This window comes from Armigeres subalbatus, chromosome 1 (genome assembly GCF_024139115.2).
Source record: "Armigeres subalbatus isolate Guangzhou_Male chromosome 1, GZ_Asu_2, whole genome shotgun sequence".
NCBI lineage: Eukaryota > Metazoa > Arthropoda > Insecta > Diptera > Culicidae > Armigeres > Armigeres subalbatus.
Window position 1 is genome coordinate 175,684,134 of NC_085139.1, and position 24,002 is coordinate 175,708,135.

Here is a 24,002-nt window from a genome sequence, read left to right on the forward strand (position 1 = left end):
ACGACTTGTGCTAAATCAGTTTTAATCCAAATGAGCTCAAATTTCAGAGGACACCAGAACATGGTAAAGAATCAGATGAGCACTGTGGAGCAAAATCGATTTTTTGAAACACCCTAGTATGTACCTATAAATTGTTCTCTATTTGTAATACTAGACCAACATTTGAAAAAGGCGTAACAGCCAAAATTTATTCCTTCTGATTCTTCGTCTGCATATAAAGCTTTATATGTGGACGAAGAATCAGAAGGAATAAATTTTGGCTCTTACGCCCTTTTCAAATGTTGGTCCAGAATTATAGATTCTAACCTAATTCTTACTAACAAGTGTATTTCTCAATAACGATTTTCTGCTATTTTGAAATAGCATCAACTGTCTGTTCTGTTTCGCATGAGGTAAAAATAAAACTGTACCTACTTACAAGATGTTAGCAGCATTTCGCCCCTTTTCTCTACAGATTATAGTGGCACCGTTTCGCACTTGGTCATCGGAAGCAATGTTAAAAAAGGCAGTTTTACTCAAAGATCACTCCAGCATGGCGTGATACGTAGCGTTTGTTGTCTGGTGAAGAATCAAAATCGTCCAAGCAAATGCAGTATACCCCACTTACAGTGGAACATTAATACTGTTTGATATATTGCTTACCATATTAACATTTTTAACGAGCGATTAAGGGAAGGTGGTGCAAAATGATATTTTGATTGTTTTCATCATATCCTACCAGATAAATTATTATATAGAGTTTGAATCGTTTAGTATACATTGAAAGTTTCTCAACATCTACTACTATTTACTATTCCTATTACAAATATCATCTGTAGAAATATTTGGAAATATATGACACGTCTCACAACTTTCTTCCTATTTTTAGAAGTGCTGTCGATTCAGTTATCAATTCGTTTTGAACTATATTCCCGTTAAAATCGTTAACCGTTCGCTCAAGGTCAAGGTGGCTGTGAAGCGCAAGTAGCAAAAAAAGCTTCTCCACAACGAAAAGAGAAAGAGAACTTGAAAACTGATAAAATGCCGCTGACCGTCCGCTAGCCGCATTTGCGGGAGGCAAATGACAGTGTTAGAAATAGCATTATAGTGCTGGGGGTTGTTGTGCTTTGAATACTGTGTCAGGGTGGTGCAGTCAGGTATTAATTAAAGCTTTAAATGTTTTTATATGTTACATAATTATTTTTATCGGCTGTCATTGGGCGCATTTCTGAGATATTGTCGAAAGGTGAAATTTATCTACAAAGTTTGTCCAACTGAATTTTAATAATAATATTATTCATCAGCGAAAAACATACTATCTAAAGAAATAAATGGAAAAGTTTGAAACACCTTAGCCTTACGATAAGCATATTCACATTGAGCGGGACCGGTTCAATTTGTGAACGTGTGCCGTGATTGTTTTTGGGGGCTAGGTCGTCGTCACTTACAGACGGTAGCACCTCGGACGTATTCAATGCATGCGCCTCTGCAGTAAGCATAATAAATCGTATGCAATCTCATTGGCATGTATCTACTCGCGTGCATACTTCCAATAGTCGTCCGATTGAGCAATGCACAATTTAAGCAGGTTGATGTTGATTGTTGTGCTACAGATGAAGATATTATGTTTATATGTTTTTTAGAAAATGTGTTTATTCCATATTGTGAAAGCTTCTCTGTTGATGCGTTTATTTGGAGCAATTGGGCGTTTTGAACGGTATTTTTCGCGTTTCACAGTAGTCACAGTTTCGAATTTTGGTCCTTCTAAATTCAGTAATTAGAACCTATAAAACAAAACCCTGATTAATCCACCTAGCAGTGATGGTGCCTTTCTCTTGCATTATAAAAATAGTTTTTTGGACATTACTCTTGAGCCCATAGTCCGATCTGGCCAATTTTCAATAGGAAACAATGGGAGAATATCCTGCGTCGAATGCATTTTGTTGCGCGTAAATCAGTTAAGGATAAGCGCCTAAAAAAAGAGTGACATTTTTTTTGGGTTGGTGCGCACAGACACACACACAGACATCACCTCAATTCGTCGAACTGAGTCGATTGGTATATAACACTATGGGTCTCCGGGCCCCCTATAAAAAGTTCAATTTTGGAGCGAACATATAGCCTTTACGTATACTTTGTATACGAGAAAGGCAAAAACACTCCAAATAGTCTATCTAGTGCTGTTGGTGCCTTTTTTGTCAATTTGGCATTTTCGAGAATGGCGAAAAATGTTTGGTTGAGATTTTCGTGATTCACATGTAAAAATAGTGTTTTGGACATAACTTCTGAGCCCGTAGTTCGATTTGGCCAATGTTCAATGGGACTCTACCGAGCGAAACTTCTTCTTCTTATTAGCATTACATCCTCTGCTGGGATATTGCCGCCTCGCAGCTTCTTCATTTAGCACTTCCACAGTTATTAACCGTGAAGTTTATAAGCCAAGGTACCATTTTTGCATTCGTATATCATGAGGCTAACTCGATGATACTTTTCTTCTTCTTCTTCTTATTGGGGACGTAATCCCACACTGGGACAGAGCCGCCTCGCGACTTAGTGTTCATTAAGCACTTCCACAATTATTAACTGCGAGGTTTCTAAACCATGTTACCATTTTTGCATTCGTATATCATGAGGCTAACACGATTATATTTTTATGCCCAGGGAAGTCGAGACAATTTCCAATCCGAAAATTGCCTAGACCGGCACCGGGAATTAAACCCAGCCACCCTCAGCATAGTCTTGCTTTATAGTTTATTTGCCTACTTTATTTATCTATACAACTAATTACCTTATTGCTTAGGTAGAAACTTGAAAAGTCAAGAACTGCCGTTTCCCTGATGCTTATTCAACAGCGCTGTTTGTACCTGTCGGTAGATTTCGGTAGGTCCTTTCCTTCTTGTTGATGATCGCTCGTATAGTTCTCTCCTGGTATCCGTTGATCTTCGCTGTTTTCAAGACGTGTTGTAGTTCCTTCGTTTTTTCGTCTTCGCTCAGGGGTATTGTCTGCATCCTGTGGATCATGTGGTGAAATGCTACCATTTTATGTTGATACGAAAGGTTCGATGTATATGGGGTGACTCTCATGGTCTTCGTGGGCTTCCTGTAGATTTCAAGGCCTAATGCAGTATTTGCTTCCCTGATGACCAGTAGATCCAAGAAAGGTAGTTTACCTTCTTTTTCCTCCTCGAATGTAAATTTGATGTCCTAATGCACGTTTTTCATCGCTTCTAAAACCCCTTTCTGATGATGATGCTGAAGATGTCATCGACGTATCTCCACCATTTCTCGGGTAGTATTCCTTGTTCCTGTAGTTTGTTCTCCAGATTCGCCATGAACAGTTCGCACAAAAACGGTAATAGCGGATTTCCTATCGGTGCTCCCTTCGTCTGTTTGTAGTAGTTGCCACGAAATGTGAAGTAGTTCTCCGTCATGGGATTACATTACGAATTTAGATCTTAGGTAGCAGAGAATGTGCATAAGGAAAATCACCCAATTACGGCATCAAATATAATTGTCCTTTTCCCATTGAAACTTGATGTAGCTGAGAGTTTGAAAATCTACCGACAGGTACAAACAGCGCTATTGAATAAGGATCAGGGAAACGGCAGCTCTTGGCTCTTCAAGTTTCTACCTAAAGAATAAGGTAATTAGCGCACCTAGCGCAATGTAAATCGTTTTCTTCAGGTCGAGTCAAGTACGAGACACTGAAGACGAAGTCACAGTTGAGTTCGAAATAAGTATCTGCAAAGATAACAAAACGTAGTGGGATTAAATGGAAAGTACTAAACTCGTCTTAGACGGTGCATTTGTGCTTTTAAAAGTTGCTCAATAGAATTAGGTTGGCAGATACCGATTCAATCCGGATGGGTCATATATGACCCAAGACAAAAATCAGTTTTAAGAGATAGAGCCTTGCTTTCTTCAGCAAAAATGTTCAAAATTAACTGTACCATCCAGGAAAAATATTGCCCAGGTCAGGTTATGGTCACTAGGATGATCTAGAGCATCCAAACTATCCTTGAGTTCTAATTTTGATGTTCTAAGGAATCAACACCATTTTTTTACCACATTCTGATTAAATAATTGAAATTGAAATGCTTTATGATAATATCTTCCACCTATCCTGCAGTATAACAGATCTTTTTCAATAACTAAGATACTCCAAACAGTTCTTGAACTCAGATCTTAATATTCAAATCGGTCAACAAAAAGATCTACGATGTCCCCACTATTTTTATGAGTTGGGACAGCTCCACGGTTCTTCATTACACCATTACAGACACACCACAGAATTCGTTCGGCATCTACGGCACTCCAAACTATCCTTGAGTACAGATCCTAATATTCAAATCGATCAACATGCAGATCTTTGATGTCCCCACTAGTTTTATGAGTTGGAATAGCTCCAGGATACCTCGTAGCACCATAACAGACACTCCACAGAATAAGTTCGACACCTACGACACTCCAAACTATCCTTGAGTACAGATCCTAATATTCAAATCGATCAACATGCAGATCTTCGATGTCCCCACTAGTTTTATGAGTTGGAATAGCTCCAGGATACCTCGTAACATCATTACAGACACACCACAGAATTCGTTCGATATCTACGACACTCCAAACTCTCCTTGAGTACAGATCCTAATATTAAGATCGATCGATATGAAGATCTTCGATGTCCCACTATTTTTATGAGGTGGAATAGCTCCAGGATACCTCGTAACACCATTACACACTCCACAGAATTCGTTCGACACTTACGACACTCCAAACTATCCTTGAGTACAGTTCCTAATGTTCAAATCGATCAACATGCAGGTCTTCGATGTCCCCACTGATTTTATGAGTTGGAAGAGCTCCAGGATACCTCGTAACACCATAACAGACACTCCACAGAATTAGTTCGCCACCTACGACACTCCAAACTATCCTTGAGTACAGATCCTAATATTCAAATCGATCAACATGCAGATCTTTGAAGTCCCCACTAGTTTTATGAGTTGGAATAGCTCCAGGATACCTCGTAACATCATTACAGACACACCACAGAATTCTTTCGATATCTACGACATTCCAAACTCTCCTTGAGATCAGATCCTAATATTCAAATCGATCAACATGCAGGTCTTCGATGTCCCCACTAGTTTTATGAGGTGGAATAGCTCCGCGATACCTCGTAACACCATTACAGGCACACCAGAGTTCGTTCGACATCTATGGCACTCCAAACTATTCATGAGTACAGATCAGAATATTCAAAACGATCCACATAGAGATCTTCGATGTCTCAACTATTTTTATGAGTTGTAATAGCTCCACGGGATTTGGTTACACTATTAGAGACACGCCACAGAATTCGCTCGACATCTACGACACTCCAAACTGTCTTTGAGCTCAGATCACAATATTCAAATCGATCAACACGAAGATCTTTGAGGTCTCCACTATTTCTATGAGTGGAAATAGCTCCACGGGACTTCGATACGCCATTATAGATACATTACAGAACTCGTTGAACATCGACGACACTCCAAACTGTCCATGAGTACAGATCTCAATACTCAAATCGATCAACATGAAGATCTACGTCATCCAATTTATTTTTATGAGTTGGAAAAGCTCTACTGGACTTCGTTACACCATTATAGACACATTGTAGAATTCGTTGAACATGTACGACAATACAAATTGTCCATGAGTTCAATTCTTTGTATTCAAATCGATCAACAAGAAGATGTACGATGGTCTAGCATGAATTTACCGCCAAAAAATTGTATGGTGAAGGACATCTAGGGAAGATCGATATAGTACGTACAATTACTATTTTCAACACCCCTCTCCCCTTCGCCACTTCTTGTAATGAACCTCTAGTTTTTTTTTATTATTCGTCACGCAATTTGTGAATAACCACCTTACACAAATTTCATCAATAATGAGAGCATTTCTCGAAAAAAAAATACAATGACCTGTTACCTGTTAGTCTACTAAATATTTTTTCGATGAAGAAGATTATTATTGAGAAACTTAACTATTGATTCCTTTTGGTACACTGCTTTCAAAAAGTTTACTCCTAGTGTGCTGCATGTTAGCAGCAGTGCACCAGAGCTTAACATGTCCAGGGTGTCGACTACCTGGAAAAACCTGGAAAGTCAGGGAATTTCAATTTGGACCTGGAATGTCAGGGAAAGTCATGGAATTTCGAATGAGATCAGGGAAAAAATCACAAAACCCAATATTGAAAATTTATAGTGATGTTTTTTATTTCGAGCAATATGCTAAACACTTATGACAAAGAAACGCTGAACCATTCAATTATTAAAGAACCGAAACTTCGGATCAGAATTAATATAGCGTTTTAGCTGGTAATCAGACTGCATAGCCGATAAACAAAACAATACTCCGAGGCAGTTACAGTCGACAACCATTTTCACCATCAAGCTATAAAGCTTTTTTTGTGTGACCGTTGGCAGTATCTAGACTAAAAGTTTACTCCGGGCTTATTCCATGTACCCCATTGTAATCGAGTTTTTTTTCTATTAATCCCTAAGCAATAACACAGGTTCCAAGGCCATGTTGTTCAAATGGTCACTGTTGAGGTCTGATACCAACTTTTTTAAGTCTCCTTTAATATTTTAGATTATTTAGTTTGAGTGGTTTTGTGTCAGCGTCGTTTTGATTTTTTTTGCAGTTTTCTCATCAGTAACCTTAGAGTCATGTTCCCTTTAAACAATAAAAGTTTTGAAAGTTCGTTCAAATACTTAATCATCAATCGCGAGAGTCTGATATTGGGATATTGGAAGAAATGCGATCTATCTTGATAAATTTAAATTGCTGATTAGTAACCAACTCTAATATATCATATTACCTTTTGATAAAAACGCAGCGCCCAATTTTTCGAAAATTATCTAGTCTAAGCAGTCTAAACTGAATCAAATGGCTGAAATGTGCCTTAGTTCAGAACCAATCCACAAATAATCATCAATAATGATCAACCCTCAACCAACAGCTAGATATTTAACCTTTTGTCTGTGCTCTGGGGTCAATATGACCCCAGGCCATTTTGAGTGGCTGCCATTTTTTTAGTTTTCAATCGATTCTCCTAATTTTTGGTAGTTTGGTAAAACTCGCCGAGATCTGTCTGCTAGGTGCAAATTCGCTTTTAAAATCTTTGAAATATGCGTTACAGTGTACTTTTTTCAAAAAACTTACGTTGTCTGTGCTCTGGGGTCAAATTGACCCCAAATTTAAATTGCTATAACTTTTTTAATGTTTGGCCAATTTTGGATTTTTGAGGCTGTTTCGAAAGGTAATTTAATCATCTTTCAGGTCGTTACTAAAGATTGACTATATGTGGGGTACATCGCGGGGAGGGGTTTTCGTAAAAAATGGTACAAAAACAGTGCTTATTTTACTTATATCTGAAAATCCTACCAATTTTGAACTGCACCTTTTCAAAAAGGTTATGTAGGACAGCCTGTACTTTGACATGAGGCATTGATTAGTTTAGAGCTTGGTCGCTAGATGGCGGTATATTTGAATTCATTATTTTAGACTACTCAAGTAATTTTCCTCATTGTAAATATTCTTATCGCACAAATTTGAAATTTTTGAAGATGACGTCTTCAACAAATTTCGTCTAGTGGGAATAGACTGTCATGTGACGGAATAAATAATTAGGAAATTTACAAATAGGCGGCGCTAGTGTACTTGCAATACTCTTGCATATTTGAAATATTGCTTTAGCTTGAGATCCCTCATACCTACACCCAAGTTGTATTCGGCAACATTGTTCAGGATGCCCAGGACTACAAAGCGGTGCTCAATATAATGAGCACTTCTTCCAAGATGCGGCGCTAGTGAGCTGTTATATTTGAGTATATTGTTCCATGTGAGATCTGGTGTATTTTGGTTTGTAGCATTTTTGGCAAACATGAATGTTGTGGTAGAGTTCATCAAAAGTTTTCTTTGTATTCAACCTGCTCCAGCGATGCTGCAAATAATAGAATGTGCTCATAGAATATGTTTTAGGCCATCCAAGAAAACCCTGCAATTAAGGCTATTGGGTCTACATGCGTAACTAAAGATCAGCCACTTTGCCGCCTATTTGTAAAATTCCCAATTATTACTTCCGTCACAAGACAGTCCATTCCCACTAGACAACCTTTGATCAAGACGCCATTTTATTTTTGTTTTAGATTTGTGCGATAAGAATATTTACACTGAGGAGAATTCTATATATCGGAATAGCTTGAGTAATCTAAAATAATGAATTCAAATATAACCCCACCTGGCGGCCAAGTTCTAAACTTATCAACGCCTCATGGTAAAACAAACGCCTTCATGCATAACCTTTTTAAGAAAGGTGCAGTTCAAAATGGGTTTTATTTTCGGATATAAGTAAAATAATCATAAAAAATCACTGTTTTTGTATCCTTGTTCACTAAAACCCCTCCCCGCGATGTACCCGCCAATCTCTGTCAATCTTTGGTTATAACCTGAAAGATGATTAAATTATCTTTCGAAACAGCCCCAAAAATCCAAAATCGGCCAAACAATAAAAAAGTTATAGCAATTTCAATATGGGGTCAATTTGACCCCAGAGCACAGATAATGTAAGTTTTTTTGAGCACAGACAGAAGGTTAATGGCTTGTTGAAAAAAAAACGCCGAATACTATCTTTGAAGACCTTTGAAGACCCACTCTACATCGGCATCATCTGCAAACAAGATTCTGTATGTAAGGTTTTGAAAACATTTTGTGAACTTTCATTTGATGATGGGTCGATCCTTACGTCCTTAGGTGGTCAAATTACTAGTCATGTATAGAGAATGACAGTGGATTAAAGCATCATATGATCTACCTCATGTACGTAGGTGGCGATAGTCGCAATGAAACGTTTGCTCGATACTCCATAACCATACTCGGACGCAAGAGGAGGATAATGTTGTTGTCAATGGTAATGTTTCAGTTTAACATTCGTTGCTTTTGATGTTTGTGAAACAATTTTATCAGGAAATATTCTGGTTACTCTTTCAGAAATTTGTCCAAAAATTACTTCAGTGAAAATGCTTTAGTATATTTTGTGAAAACAATTATTCCCCTCAGATAATTTTCTAAATTACTTCAGAATTCTCACTGAAACATAAAAAAAGTCCAGAGGATTTCCAAGAACTCGCTCAATAGTTTAATCCTGGAACTCCTTGATGGATGTTTAGAAGATTTTTTTCAAAGCTCCGCTCCAAAAACTTTGTAGATTGTATGGTGTTTACTCAAATTTGAATTCAAATGTCTTCGTTGAAGCATTCATACACAAAATATGCCAAAGAATCTTCAAATATGTTAAAAGAGTTCTATAAAAAAAACTCCATTAGATGTTCCTTATAAAGTTTCATTGCCATCTAGTTGAAAGTAGTTGAACTTTTTTATAAATAAAACATTGCTGGAATTTCAAGACCATCGATTCACTTTTGGCAAACAACTAAAAATCGATAAAATAAATTGAGTAAGTGTAGCTCCCCTTAGCATATGAGACTAGTTATGCCACTTCTTTACAAACATGACCATTTTTTTGATATTTTTCCATGGGGCCATTGGCTAAGGCCCCAATCGACAAATATTAAACGACCTGAGTGTATGCAGACCAAAATATTTAAAGTATTACATGGTTAGAATGTTTTTCTAGGCTGTAAGTGTTGCATGGATGTATGTGAGCTTGTAGGGCTTGAATTCTTGATTATCTGGAAGATTGCAGCGTCCTTGACTATTTTTAGAAGTCCATTTACTCCACAGAGAGTGAATAAGAATTCTTACTCCGTAAGTATTTCTAAGAGCCAATGGAGGTTTCTCGATGTCCACAAAAATACTTAACCCGTAAATTTTTTTAACGGAATTAGAAGGATTTCTAGAAGCTCCCACGATTGTTCAAAAAGTCGTGTCAGTAGTCTTGGAGGTACATTGTGACTCCAGAGAGTCCGTGTGAATTCCCAATGGTGGATAATTGCACCAGAAAGTTTATAACATTATTGGAGCAAATTTTGGAAACATGTGAAATATGAAAACCTTTCAGGAGTTCTGCGCATTTACTTGATTCTTTGTGAACGACTAGAATTACCTATTAAATTGTACATATCCTTAATGTTCTGCTTCAGAAGTGATTAGGCTTACAGTAACTCAGAAACTCATATGGACAGGAATCAAACATGCAAAGATTTTCATATGCTTCTAGGAATTAAAAAAAAAACATTTTTCATACCTGGAATTTTTCGAGAAATGGTCTGGAAAGTCAGGGAAAGTCAGGGAATTTCATTCTCAAATTTGAGTCGACACCCTGCATGTCGATTCGAAAGTTTTACTGAAACGCCTTCTGTTGACGATCTCGCAGAATCACATCAAATGGTTGCAGAGGAACTGAGAGAGAGATTTTTTTAGCAACATGATTTAGCTATTACATTTAATTCATTTTGGGATAAGTATGGAGAAAAGCATTTGAAATGAAATTTTGTGATATTATTCATTACTCATTATATTATTATTACTCTTACATATAAATGTTAGTCTTAGTAACATCCACTTCCGTGCAATACTGAAACCAATTATATTGTCGATTGAATGTATTGCGAGCTTTATTCAGTTCTTGGTACGCAATCCTCATTTATTGGTTAGACTGTCATCTCATGATGGTGGTGGTTTCAATACGTATAGAAATGGTAAACATATCGTATAAAATATATAATATGTATAATAAGTATGAAACAAGTAAGTATGAGAGTACCAACGCCTTCAGGGTGCAACTTACTCTAATTCTGATCGATTATGGAGTAGCAATAATTCACATGTATAGCCCAGCCGGTCATCAAGGGACGCCGTGGTACCAATCTTTATTCTATAACACTTCTTCTTCTTCTTCTTATTGGCATTACATCCCCACACTGGGACAGAGCCGCCTCGCAGCTTAGTGTTCATTAAGCACTTCCACAGTTATTAACTGCGAGGTTTCTAAGCCAGGTTACCATTTTTGCATTTGTATATCATGAGGCTAGCACGATGATACTTTTATGCCCAGGGAAGTCGAGACAATTTCCAATCCGAAAATTGCCTAGACCGGCACCGGGAATCGAACCCAGCCTCCCTCAGCATGGTCATGCTTTGTAGCCGCGCGTCTTACCGCACGGCTAAGGAGGGCCCCTCTATAGCACTATAGATGATAAAAGGAACGTAAAAATTGTGGATGCGATGTTTGTGATCACAATAACATTTTTTTTTTCGTACTTACGTATTGTGTACGTAATGATGTCCATTTGAGCGATTCCAACTAACAAGATTTTTATAAGAAAATTATTTTGAGCTTTTTAGTGGAATGTCTTCACTTGTCATAAGACGAGTTAATACAATCCCATTGAATTCCACCACTTAATTGTATCTTGACAGATACGTATTTCGACCTCAACAGTAAGGCCGTCTTCAGTGTCTCGTACTTGACCCGACTCGAAGTCGAAGATTTTCATAGAATGGTGTAATGATGTTCCTTGATGGTTCTCCAACTAACAAACAAGCTTCAGAATCCAAGAATCACTACCCTAGTAACATTTTGGTTTTATCTTCTTCTTACTGGCATTACATCCCCACACTGGGACAAAGCCGCCTCGCAGCTTAGTGTTCATTAAGCACTTCCACAGTTATTAACTGCGAGGTGTCTAAGCCAGGTTACCATTTTTGCATTCGTATATCATGAGGCTAACACGATGATACTTTTATGCCCAGGGATGTCGAGACAATTTCCAATCCGAAAATTGTCTAGACCGGCACCGGGAATCGAACCCAGCCACCCTCAGCATGGTATTGCTTTGTAGCCGCGCGTCTTACCGCACGGCTAAGGAGGGCCCCCGGTTTGGTTTTATGCTGGTTTTATCACACTCTTGTAGAGTAGATTATGGTCTTCAAGAGCGTTATAAAACTTAAAATGTTACTTGGGTATGTTGGTCTTTTAGACCTCCAATATCTGAACTCATGTATGGCGCCGTAAATATTCCGGGAATGTTATGATTTGTATATACTGGTATATTGATGTCCCATGGGGTTTCTACAACTGACACACACGCTCAGGATCCTGTCTGGATCACTCTGTTGGCCTCGTAGACCTACAATATCTGAACTCAAACATCGTTTGGAGTACCGTGGATATTCTTGGATTGTTTCAATTTTAATATACTGGTGTAATGATGTCTCATGGGGTTTTTACAACTAACACATAAGCTGAGTTGCCTTTGAATCACTCTGTTGGTCTTGTAGACCCCCAAGATCTGAATTCAAGAATGATTTGGAGTACCGTAGATACTCTGTGAATATTGTATTTTGTATATACTGGTGTAATGATGTTCCATGAGGCTTCTCCAGCTAACACACAAGCTCGGAAATCAATGAATCACTCTGATGGTCTTGAAGACCTCCAGTATCTGAACTCAAGAATGATTTGGATTACCCCACGAACTCTGGGAATGCTGTGATTTGCATATTCTTGTGTAATGATGTCCCAAGGAGTTGCTCCAACTAACGTACAAGCTCAGGACCCTATGAATCACTCTGTTGGTGTTGTAGAACTTCAATATCTGAACTCAAGAAAGGTCTGGAGTACCGTAGATATTCTGGGAATGTGGATGTTTTTATATATTGACATAATCACGTCCCATGGGGTTTTACAACTAACACACAAGCTCAGGAACCTATCAATCACTCTGTTGGTCTTGTAGGCCTCCAAGATCTGAACTCAAGAATTGTTTGGAGTACCGTAGATATTCTGGGAGTCTTGTATTTTGTATATACTACTGTAATAATGTTCCATGGGGCTCCTCCAACTATTACACAAGCTCGGGAACCTATGAACTGCTCTGTTGATCTTGTAGACCTCCAAGATCTGAACTCAAGAATAGTTTGGAGTACCGTTTATGTTTTGGTAACACTGCGATTTGATAAAAAATAGTTTAATTATGTCTCAAGTAGCAATGCCAACTTCAAATAAGGATTGAGGCCCCGTAAAACGCTTTGTTGTTTATGTAGATTATCAAGATCTGAACTCAAGGAAGGTTTGGAAGCCCTAGAAGATCTGAAAAAAAATATTTTACCCTATATTTCTACTTTTTCATGATTTGCATACGTTTTTGAAGCAGAATGTCCAAAATTTATGTTGAAATACGACGAAAAAAAAATCCGGATTGAATCGGTTAAATAAAATTATCTTTCTCGGTTCCCATGACTCGTAAATAAGGGGTCGTACACTTATTACGTAAGCATTTTTTTCTGGGTTTTTCGACCCCCCCTCACCCCTTGTAAGATTTTTTTCACACAAATGATTTTTTATTTATATGGAGCGTAAGATATTGACCGACCCCCCTCCCCCCATAGGTGCTTACGTAATATGTGTACGGCCCCTAACTAAAACATCTTTGTTTCCATGTTCTTTTTTTTCAAGAATTAAGCTTATTTAAGGTTATTCTAGTTATATCGTTACGAAAGATTTTTGAATAAAATGAGAATGAATAACTACACATTTAATTTATTTATTATTATTTTGAATCTTTCGTTTATTTGGAAGGTTCATTTGCCATAAAGCGTTACGGAGCCAAAATCAAGTTTAATAATACATTTCTTGATTCTTATACAGTTTGTTTTATAGAACCGAAAGACTATAAAATAGTAAGAACGGAAGGGATTTCAGAGTACTTAAGTCATTACGATGCCAATGTTCACAAAGTTGACATTCTTTGCGGCGTTTCACATCTGTAACTGGACAAACAAACTTTTTCAAGGGTTACAACAACCAGGGGAAAACATACGGAAAGGATTAACGACAGACATAGAAATAGACAACAAAAGGAAGACATTCGTAATGGGGTACGACAGACAAGAGGATGGGCAGACTATGATTACAGTCTTACAATAACAACTTTAAAAAAAATGGTAGACGAGGGATATGTACTCGAGATCAAGGCTGGACAACACTTCCCTTATAGGCTTTGGTTGCTTCTCTCGGACCCGGAGATGTTTAGTTAGCACAGATCTGGGGCCACGATGCTTTTCTTACGCCCACACGATATGATCGATGTCTTGATAATCGTCACTGCAAACACAGGTATGTCCTTCCTAGAGCCCCACTCTGAAAATATGTGTATTTGAAGTGTAGTGAATGGACATTAGACGACACATGGTTCGATTGAAGTCTCGTCCCATATTCATTTTTGACGTTTGACAACGTCTTACCCGAAGGTACTGGGTGTCAAATCAGAATCTAAAATTGGGGACCGTCACGAAATCATGTAAGATTTTAAACCTTAATAGCGCACTCATCTTTGGATGGGTTTTGAAGATTTACATATCAATCGACTCAAAAACTCTCCAGCAATTTGTAATTTCATTGAAACTCAAGATTACGATAAAATACTGAAAATTTCAATACTTGTCAAATTTCAAAACCATCCAATCTTGTAAATGCATTCCCAACACGGACATCAGATCGATGTAAGTTACGGGCCTTTTGGTCCAATCGGGCACAATCGAACAGATAGATCAATCACACCGAATGCCTTATGTTGTCCAACGGCAACCTTGCGGTCGTGTCTTATACACAACCCTACTGACTTTTTTAAACTAAGGACACTTTGATACCTTCGGGCGAATTGAATACAGCCATCTATCCAAAACCGCATTTGTCCATTTATGTTGCCAGCTGTTCAAGGTTTCCTGGCAAAAAAATATGAAAAAATCATCGAAGGTTATTTTCCGATCGTACCCACCTTTCCGATTGGCCCACCTTAGTCAAAGAAACCGGCTTTCTCATCTCCCGGGATCGATCAATGAGAAGGGACCCAATCCATGGTGAATGTGAATGGCCGTTTTGATAAAACACTCAAATGCTTTCCTTATCCCGTTTAGAAGGTCCCGTTTTCCAGAAAAAATGCGATACCCAGCTTTACAGCCCAAGTAGACAAATAGTGCGGAGTATCTTGCAACGATCCTTGCGGTTCAATTGCGGTTGGCTCCGAAAAGGATGCAAAACAATCATCTGCAATCTGTCTTAACGAGCAATTTGGCATGAGAGGTTCATCAATGTCTCTGACGTAGAAATTGTAAAAAAGAGGGCTTAAACATGAGCTTAAACATTGCTCTTCTACCTTCAAGTCTTCTACTACGGTTTGGGGTCGTAGTAACGGCTTAATATGGGATACGTTACGATGAAACGTTCTTCCTGTTTCGGTTGATTCAATCGTAACATCCGATCCGTTTCGCTTCTTGATAACTAATTCTTCAGGTCCGAGATTGCTCGATAATTTGTTTTCCTTCAACTGATATGAGTTACGGGCCATTCAACCCACCGTGGTTCTTCTCATTCTATACAAGGGAAGGTTAAGCTTGGAAGATTTTGGATCAAAGTGAAATTTAATCGCTTGGCGACCGCAGAAGAATGCCGTCCGTAGCAGAATAAAAAGCACGCGTTGGAGGGAGATGCTGCAAAAATTTATTCGTATGGATGATATCAGTAGGGGAAGAGGTTCGGTTGTGGGCACCGTTCGCTTAAGGGCACCCCTACGTATCTTTTGACAGATATCAGATGCTGTCATTCTGACAACCGTCATTTGTTTGCTATAGTGACAAGGTGTTTTGTGCTCAATATCAAACCAAATAGACATCTCTACTTACTACTATACATCTCTACTCTAGTTTTTTAACCTTTTTCAACGTGTCATAAATTAAAGTGATTCAATTGAAAAAATAAATTAAATTCAATCTATTCAGAGAATCAATAACGATTGCCATCAAAATTTGAGAGCGAAATTTTTTTCTTCACATTCCAAAAAGGCTGCGAAATTCGGTTGTGGGCACCCTCATTTTAATGACAACTCAATCAATGCTGCTGTAGTTGTCCCCTAACTTATTTTTAATGGCGTTTTCAAGCAGTTTTTATAATTATTTAGACATAATTGATAGAAATAATGAGTTTAATTAATATTTTTATTTATTGGGCATGTCTAGTTATTATACATACTTTTTGGAAATAAATGTTGATCGATTTGCTTGCAACAAGTTGCATTCGACGGAATCCTATTGCCTTCTGTTAAAAATTGGTCAAATCGGACTATGTGATCAAAGTTTATGGCCAAATTATTTTTTTATATAATGAACGAGAAAGGCGCCATTACCGATAGGGTGATTAATGAGTTTTTTTAATTGCAATATATGTAAATCTAGGGAAAAAATGAAATTCATTTACCTAAAGTGCAATTTTAATCTTTTCTCATGTGATTTTGGCTGTTTTTGGCTGAACATAACTTACATTCGCTTGAAATTCGACAGTTTAATAATTAATTAAAATTTATTAAAAAGTCAATAACTTGTTCTTTGTTCTGCGTATGAAATTGTTAGCTACAATTTGCACCTTGTTAAGTTACAGTTATATCAAATAGTCGGGGTTCAGCCAAACCGCAACAAGCGGCTTTTTGACTGACTTGTGATATTTTGTTCGCAAAAGGAAAACGGAATCTATTTCATGTCGATTCATGCATACATTAGTTGTAGGATGTAGGATCCTCAGTTATGGTGTTGAGTGAAGTCCGATGCGATTTGTGATCCATTAAATCTGTTACACGAAAACTTTGGCAAAAGTGGGATTTTGTCATTGGCGCTTGGTGCAATTTGGCAGAACTCCGGCCAAATATGACTGAAAAATACAAAAAAAATGGTAAACTTTTATTTTCGTCGCAATAATCACCAAATGTCGTAGGAAATGCAAACAATGCAATGTGAGATATTCATTATGGTTTTATAGCATACTTGAAGAGTAAATTGATGACTCTAATAGCGTCAAAAACATACCATAACAACATTTGATCATCTATAAAATGTCCATTAGCCCGACACTCCCAGGCATCACCATTTCATCTTATCAAAGGATTTTATTTCTATTTAAGCAAATATATTGTCTCTTAGAATGGAGACCTCTGGAAATATATAATCTTTAGAGCATCTAATGATGATCCTGATCCCCAACGCAGTGCGAGTCTACAGGAAGTCGAGGTGTGCAGCGAGCAAGGCGGATCAACTAGATGGAACAGCAACTAGGGTGGGTGTACCAATCGTCGCCTTAGTTGAGAACAACTATTTTTTAAATATAAATGAAAGGCATGAGGGTTGTGCTTATATGTCAAGCGAAAGGTTTCCTTTCCTACCCCTTAGGGGCCGTACACATATTACGTAAGCACTTATGGGGGGAGGTGGGGTCGGTCAATATCTTACGCTCCATATAAATAAAAAATCATTTGTATGAAAATCTTACAAGGGGGAGGGGGGTTCGAAAAACCCAGACAAATTGCTTACACAATAAGTGTACGACCCCTTAGAACAAATGTGAAAACCGCATTAAAATTCGTGATAATACCCAAAACTGCTTCCTATCATGGAACGCATGTACTAGTTATGGCACTATTCCTAATGTTGGTTCCTATTATGGCAAATCCCATTGTTTTCTTATGGGATTGGCCATAATGGGACCACTAGTGCGACAACTGGTGCAAAGGACGCCAGAATTACACAAAATCATTTTTTACATTTGTAGTTTGTTTGATTTGGAGTAGACTAAAGGTGTTGTCGTCTCATATGAATATGGTTCACTGATAAGAAATGCTAATGTTTTGGAGCATTAAACCCCAGAATATCAGCACTCGAAGCCACATGGTTATCAAGATATAGGCATCAGAACCAGACAGATTTTAGTTTTTGAAAAATCAATACTTTATTCAACTGCCAATATCATCGGCTTTGTTAAGTCCTTATTTCGGTGGGAGGTTTATTAAAACACTTGTTTTCCAGTTCACAATCCAAAGTATACAACCACTATATTTCTCCTATTCGGTAACATCACCTTTAACCTACGCTCTCTCTTCTTACTCTCAATTCGCGCAGTTAGTCCTCGGGTGACCGTTCATTTTACCGAACTGAACTAAATTCGAAAAGGCATTCTCACACCTCTACAGGCTTCAGTAGCTTTTTTCCAACTCTTCAAAAAGTTTCTGAAAGCTTGTTTCGTGGACTTTCAAAGAACGGGTAACTTGTGGGAAAATAGGAAGTTAAACATCCAAATACGACCAGACGAAAACAAAAAAAAAATTCGTACAAAAAGTTCCATACAAAAGAAGTTTCTCAAAGTTTCGCTTAGTTACTACCCCTACGTCTTTCTTTGGTCCTCCCAGAAGGCATTAAAACAAAATCCAGCTGCTTATGTCTGCAAATCTGCGATTCCGATCACTTTTTCGAAAAAAAAATCAATAATTTTGAAACATTGAAAATGGGTATTCCTAAAATACACGCCAGACTGCGATGGACTAGATACCAATTTCATCCATATGCCAAAAGAGCATCAAGAACAGTTAAAATAGAAAGAGTTGATAACACGGAAAGCGCCGTAGGCTTCGTGGTAGGCCGTGTACACGATAGCTTAATGTAATGTAAAGTTTTGATATTAATATAAAAACAATATGTACATGCAAGAAACGGAAATGTCTGTACCTAGGAAAATCTGTCGCAAAATATTGGTATGTACCTAGGTGAAATAAATAAACAGCATTTATAAATTTCTATCTGAGTAAATCATGAGCTGTGATTGCGAAGGTAAATCGCGTGAAGAATTTGTACGTAGTGTTTGGTGAAGCATGAATTATTGGCAACTCATTGAAGTATGTAAAGCTCACGAGGGACGTCAGGTAGATCGTGTTGAAAAAGGAATATATCTGCCAAAGCTTTGCTGTGGAATTATGCTGAGCCAGAGCCAAAGATGTTAAAGAAAGTGTACCTGTAAAGAAAACAATTTATAGAGAAAAGGCTTTATGATAGCTTTGGTGGTCGATCAACCAAGGTAAGGCGGAGCAGGATCAAGTACAACTGGAAAGATTTGTCGACGAGCGTTTTCAAATCCAAATTAGGTAAAGGTAAGGTGTTAAGTAAAGCATTAGATGTCCACGAAGAGCTAATACACCGGTTCTGGAACATTGTGATCACGATAAACCGCCAAGAGCCAAGCAATCCTGAAAAGCTAGACAGTTATTGTAAAGCAACCTACCGGTTATATTTGCAGCTGTATGATTGGTATAAAATTTCTGATACGGTGCATAAAGTCCTATAATATATGATATAATAATTCATTCAACAGCACCACTTGGAATGCTGACTGAAGAAGCAACTGAGTGTCAACAGACTTTAAGCACTTAAAAAATTGGACTCATCATGCCAGGAAAGCTGAGAGGATAATTTACATGACGTTTTCATTCGTGCTATGAACTCGATGGATCCTTTGATGAGCTCCCTCAACTTAGGTAACCGACTTCAAAATAAATCTAATCTGGAATATCCAGAAAATGTTCAAAGTTTTTTAGTGACTGAAAGTTCCTGCAGTACAACAGATTCGAGTACAGAGAAAAATCAATTTTAATCGATCTTGAAGAAATAAATGATGGCTTTGTTGAGGATGTTCATGTACATAATAATTAAATAAATGTTGTTGCAGTATACTTGTACATCTTAAAGCTTTTATTAGTATAGTTAGTAGGAGTTAGTATAGCTTTCATAGAGCTTTATATTGTATTCCCTTTACTTGATTTGAGGGTTAAGAATCTGATCCAATTTTAAAAATCCTTCAAAGACAACCTGCTACGCCTGTAGATGCAAAGGCCTGTATTCCGCGGAGTGCTTGGGCAACTTAGAACATATGTACAACTCAATACACACAAAAACAACATACATTTTTCTAATTCGAACAGGTCTGTGCTTCAATAAAATACATATCTATAGATTGTTGTGTGCATGTTACGTTCGTAGATAAAAGGGATATATTCGATGGAGATTGAAGGGATGTATTCCAAGAAGTTTGGAGACCTTAGAAGCAATAATGATCTGGAAAACAAGTATTTTACATATTTTAGACAGTGTGAAATATTGCTGAAATGAAATGGAAATGTTTTCGGCCACCTACTTGTATGGAGCCGCCCCATAGTGAACTGGTGCTATAACAACGACTGGTACATCTACCATATGTACCAGTTGGAATGGAGAACTGTTATGTACTACAGGCCACTTAGAGCCTCGGATCGTGCTATGGATTTTGTGCACCAGTTGAATTGGATTGGTCCCGGCTTGCTAAAAAGTAAATTCGTCTTTGATTAGCGAAAAATAAGCACATGCCATTGATCGCTTCATCACCACCATAACCGAAGGGACTCTAGACTAATTCCAATATAATAATTTATCTCAAGACAATCGTGTAGAGGCACAGGTGATCTCGTTTCCTAATACAGCGATTCCACGGGAAAAGAATAGAGTTGAAAAAAAAAGTTGTCCAATTTTGCTCAAAATCGCTTGGTATGTTCTTCATCGAAAATAATTAGACCCGTATTTTTTTTTATTTTTTTATTAGGGTGACCATGTTCGATATAGAGTTACCAGAAAAATCGCTATTTTTCGAATTTTTTTATTTTTAAAAAATCATAACTTTTGAACCACTGGATCGATTTGCAATATTTATGTATAGAAAGCTTATTACTTCTAGTTCTTACTAAAATTTTTGGTTTGGTGTATTGGCGTACTCAAATTTGCTAAAATGGTCAAAATATTCGTTTTTTAAGATTTTTTAAATGTTGGACCACAACGACTATAGAAATACTAGAATAAGAGATCGGCGAAGACGCCATCTTGTTTCCAATCGATCCGTCAAAAGCGGTTCCATTTCGACTTGTTTACTTTTTGCACCCATAAGACGCAAGCAAAAAGTTCAAGTGCTGCCATTATCATTTTCACGATTTCATGCATTTTCATACGTTGCCATTTCGACAGTTTTTCACTCCGCCGGTCTCTGGTTATAGGGTTGCTAAACGACTATATATTTTTATATTTTTTATGAAAATTCAAATATTTTTACTTAACATATTAAAAAATTAGAAATGTTCATCGAGCCGTTTTTGTGTTACATTTTTTTGAAAATTTCAAGTTTTCTGAACATACACACATGGAATGAACATAATTTTCCATCACTTCAAAATAACTGCGGGAATCATTCTGTTGAAGTTATCAAACTTATTCCTAATAAATTCATGATAACCATGTTTACTAATCTAGTTTTATTTGTGAAGTAATGTACCTATCAAAAGTAGGGGAGGCTTGTCCAATTCTGACCCCATTAAATGTAAGAACTATAAATCACCCTCACATTGTTTAAAAGCAGAGACCAACATTGCTAGAGTTTAATCAACCATGGTTTACGCTTTAACTGGAACCACAATGGTCCGTTAGCGTCCTAATTAAGCATGAGTGCTCATAAGGGTTGCAGAGGCACTCATGCCGAATTTGAGTGGTAGCGTAAACCACGACTGAGTAAACTTAACTATTTTGAATTATTCCACAAAAGGGTCATTTTGAGTGAACCGAACTGAAACTAGAATATATTTTTTTAGCGTGTAGATTTTTTTTATATTTAGTGAAGTTGAAAAATCAATTTTGAAGTCCAAAAAACACAATTTTTCCGACCAATGAAATCTACGCTGAAATTCTTTGTGTAATGAATGCTTTCCATTGGTATTATTATCAGCGCTATTATCAGAAGCTCAAATCTCTAAGCTTTAGACTACAAGCAATGGTTTTCTCTGATTACCTTCAATTAAAACTCAGCATTTAATTTTATTACTTTTATTTTTCATAATTCATCAAAAAAAATATTACATAGCAAAATTCTTACAATTTAACACACTTTTCTTCATCTGAAAACGAAAACCGTTTCACGATAATGTAATTTTCATTTTGTGGCTTAAAGTAATGAAACGATTGTGTCCCAGAGATTTGTTTTACACGAGTATAACGGTTCTTTATTTTCTTTTCCATTGCATTGTAATCTTTTTCGGAGAAAAACTCGTAATACATTTTGGAATGTACTTTAGAAACAGCCCAAGAGTAAAGTTCGTACGCAGTTGTAATATGATGGCCTTGTAAACTTGCTTTTGAAGCGTTTCGCTTTAGAACACCTCCTAAAGCGTTACAAGGCCCTTTTCCATGGCAAGTGGCAATTATAATGCAATCAGTTGCTTCCAAATTAATTTTAAGTTGTTTTAAGTAGTTTCCTTGTTGCTCTGCAATAAAATTATGCGGAGATAATTCGCTTAATTTTTCTAAAAATGTTTCCACATACTCTTCTGCATCCATTCGCATTGAATTTAAATGACAACGATCTGTTTGCCTCCATTGTTTAAATTCTAAGGAATCGACATTTTCAAGAGAATTCATCAGGTCATTCTCTAGTGTCTGCGTACCCGGGCAATGATCACAGGTTTTCAACCAACATTTCTCTGTAGGATTTTCACAAAGTATTTTAAAAACAAGTCATGATACGTTTTTAAATGGTTATGAATAAGTTTCTTGTCCTTAAGGGTTTTAAACATTAATTTAACATTCTGATGATAAATGCATACGCAGACAGTATGCGTTCCACTTGAACCAGCTAGAATACATTTTTTTGGGCGGCTGCTGGAAAACATTGAAAATCCAATTTTAAAAGTAAAATATTGCTCTTTGAAAATTGAATAAATTTCACGAAGGTTACATAAAAGTAACCTGCGCTGTACATGCACTTTTTCTCCTGCCATATTTCCAATAACGAAATCCCTTTTCCCAGGACATGCTCTGCTTATCTCGTCACTATTATAAAAGTCCCTAACTACAGTTAGAGTATCATCGCTCAAAGACAACATATTTACTCTGGTCTCCGGTGTGCTCATAAAACCTTTTTCAATCTGTAATTTCTTTGCACGTTGAGCAGTTCGTTGCGAAACACCGAATTCTTGCATCATTTTGTATGCAGTCCAGGATTTGGGAAGGGAAGTTAGAATCCTATATCGATCGTTTCTGTCAGATATTTCATCAAATTTTGCCTTCATTTGTTGAAGAATTTCCTGACCGTCTCCGGGTTTCTGGGCACCAGCGCTACCAATTGATTCAGCACTCGTTGATTCCAAAGAAAACAAAGATTCTGAAAACAAGATGGAAAAATAACTATTAGTTAGGAGCATGTTTCTTCATATAATGTAATACATATTGTATTCGATTATTCTATTTTGTTGCATGATAGGCAACTGCTCTACAAATTGAGCTACTAGGTCGGATTAGGTAAGATTATACGGAACTGATGTTTTTTCAATTTTCTGAATACAACTAGTATAACTAGTCGAGTACAACTAGTATAACGTAGCAAATCATGATGTCTGAATGAACAAAAAGAAGAGATTATTCTACTTACCAACACTAGGAACAGCGTCAATTTCCGATGATCCAGCGGCATTGGGATCGATTATTTCGAAACCACCATTATTGATGTTTGCTGGTGCGGCGAAATTGTTCACTCTAGATGGTCCCGCCAAGGCGAAATTATTGGTGCCTGATGGTCCGGCAACGGCGAGATCATCAAGTTTCGATGGTTCAGAAACGGTGAGTTCTTGATTTTCACATTCTATATTAACTGCACTTGGAGCTGCTGGCTCGTTTCCTTTCTTGATAATGCGATAAAGTCGGCAATAGCAGGTATTACAAATGTAGGAACAGCTTTTATCCAATTTTATTCTCCTTTCCGCTGCATAATCATACAGTTTAGGAGTAAGTTTCCTGTAACAATTACTCCAAACATGGCAATTTGAGCATTCTTGCTTCATTGTATTAAACGTTTCTTCAGTAAGGCAACTGGACAATTTCACTGATTTTCTTGACTGACATATACTTTATCTTATAGACCACTTTAAATAGTCCCTTTGGGTATCATTTAGGAAGTGTGAACAAGGAAAAGGAGACAGATGAATCATAATCAAAAAAGAAAATACAATGAATTACCTGCATCAAAAATATTGAAAACATATAAACAAAGCAGGTAACCTATTGTATGGATTGCTGAAAACCAACCTTTTTGAAAAACGACATATTGCTTTGCCGATTTTGGAGAATGAAGTCAT

General features: G+C 37.2%; 2 protein-coding genes across 6 annotated transcripts in view; one reads left to right on the forward strand and one right to left on the reverse strand.

Moving 5' to 3' along the window:
* The window catches only part of LOC134205549 (neutral ceramidase-like), a 77,886-nt gene that overhangs the window by 35,389 nt on the left and 18,495 nt on the right, over positions 1–24,002 (forward strand). The gene's annotated exons all lie outside the window — the stretch shown is intronic.
* LOC134206764 (uncharacterized) lies at positions 1,511–23,708 on the reverse strand. The gene is made up of 3 exons (XM_062682491.1): positions 23,300–23,708; positions 22,444–23,032; positions 1,511–1,586 (listed from the first exon to the last, which is right to left on the reverse strand). Exons 1-3 carry the CDS (start codon positions 23,706–23,708, stop codon positions 1,511–1,513), a joined length of 1,074 nt encoding a protein of 357 aa, XP_062538475.1.

Bases quoted from the DNA above. Each gene is read 5' to 3' on its own strand.
- LOC134206764 (XM_062682491.1), bottom strand. From the start codon at position 23,708: ATGAAGCAAGAATGCTCAAATTGCCATGTTTGGAGTAATTGTTACAGG. The intron at 23,033-23,299 runs GTAAGTAGAATA...TCTTGTTTTCAG, and splicing joins TGACGCTGTTCCTAGTGTTG to AATCTTTGTTTTCTTTGGAA. The intron at 1,587-22,443 runs GTTTAAAACCCT...CTTCATCTGTAG, and splicing joins CATCAGAATGTTAAATTAAT to CACAACAATCAACATCAACC.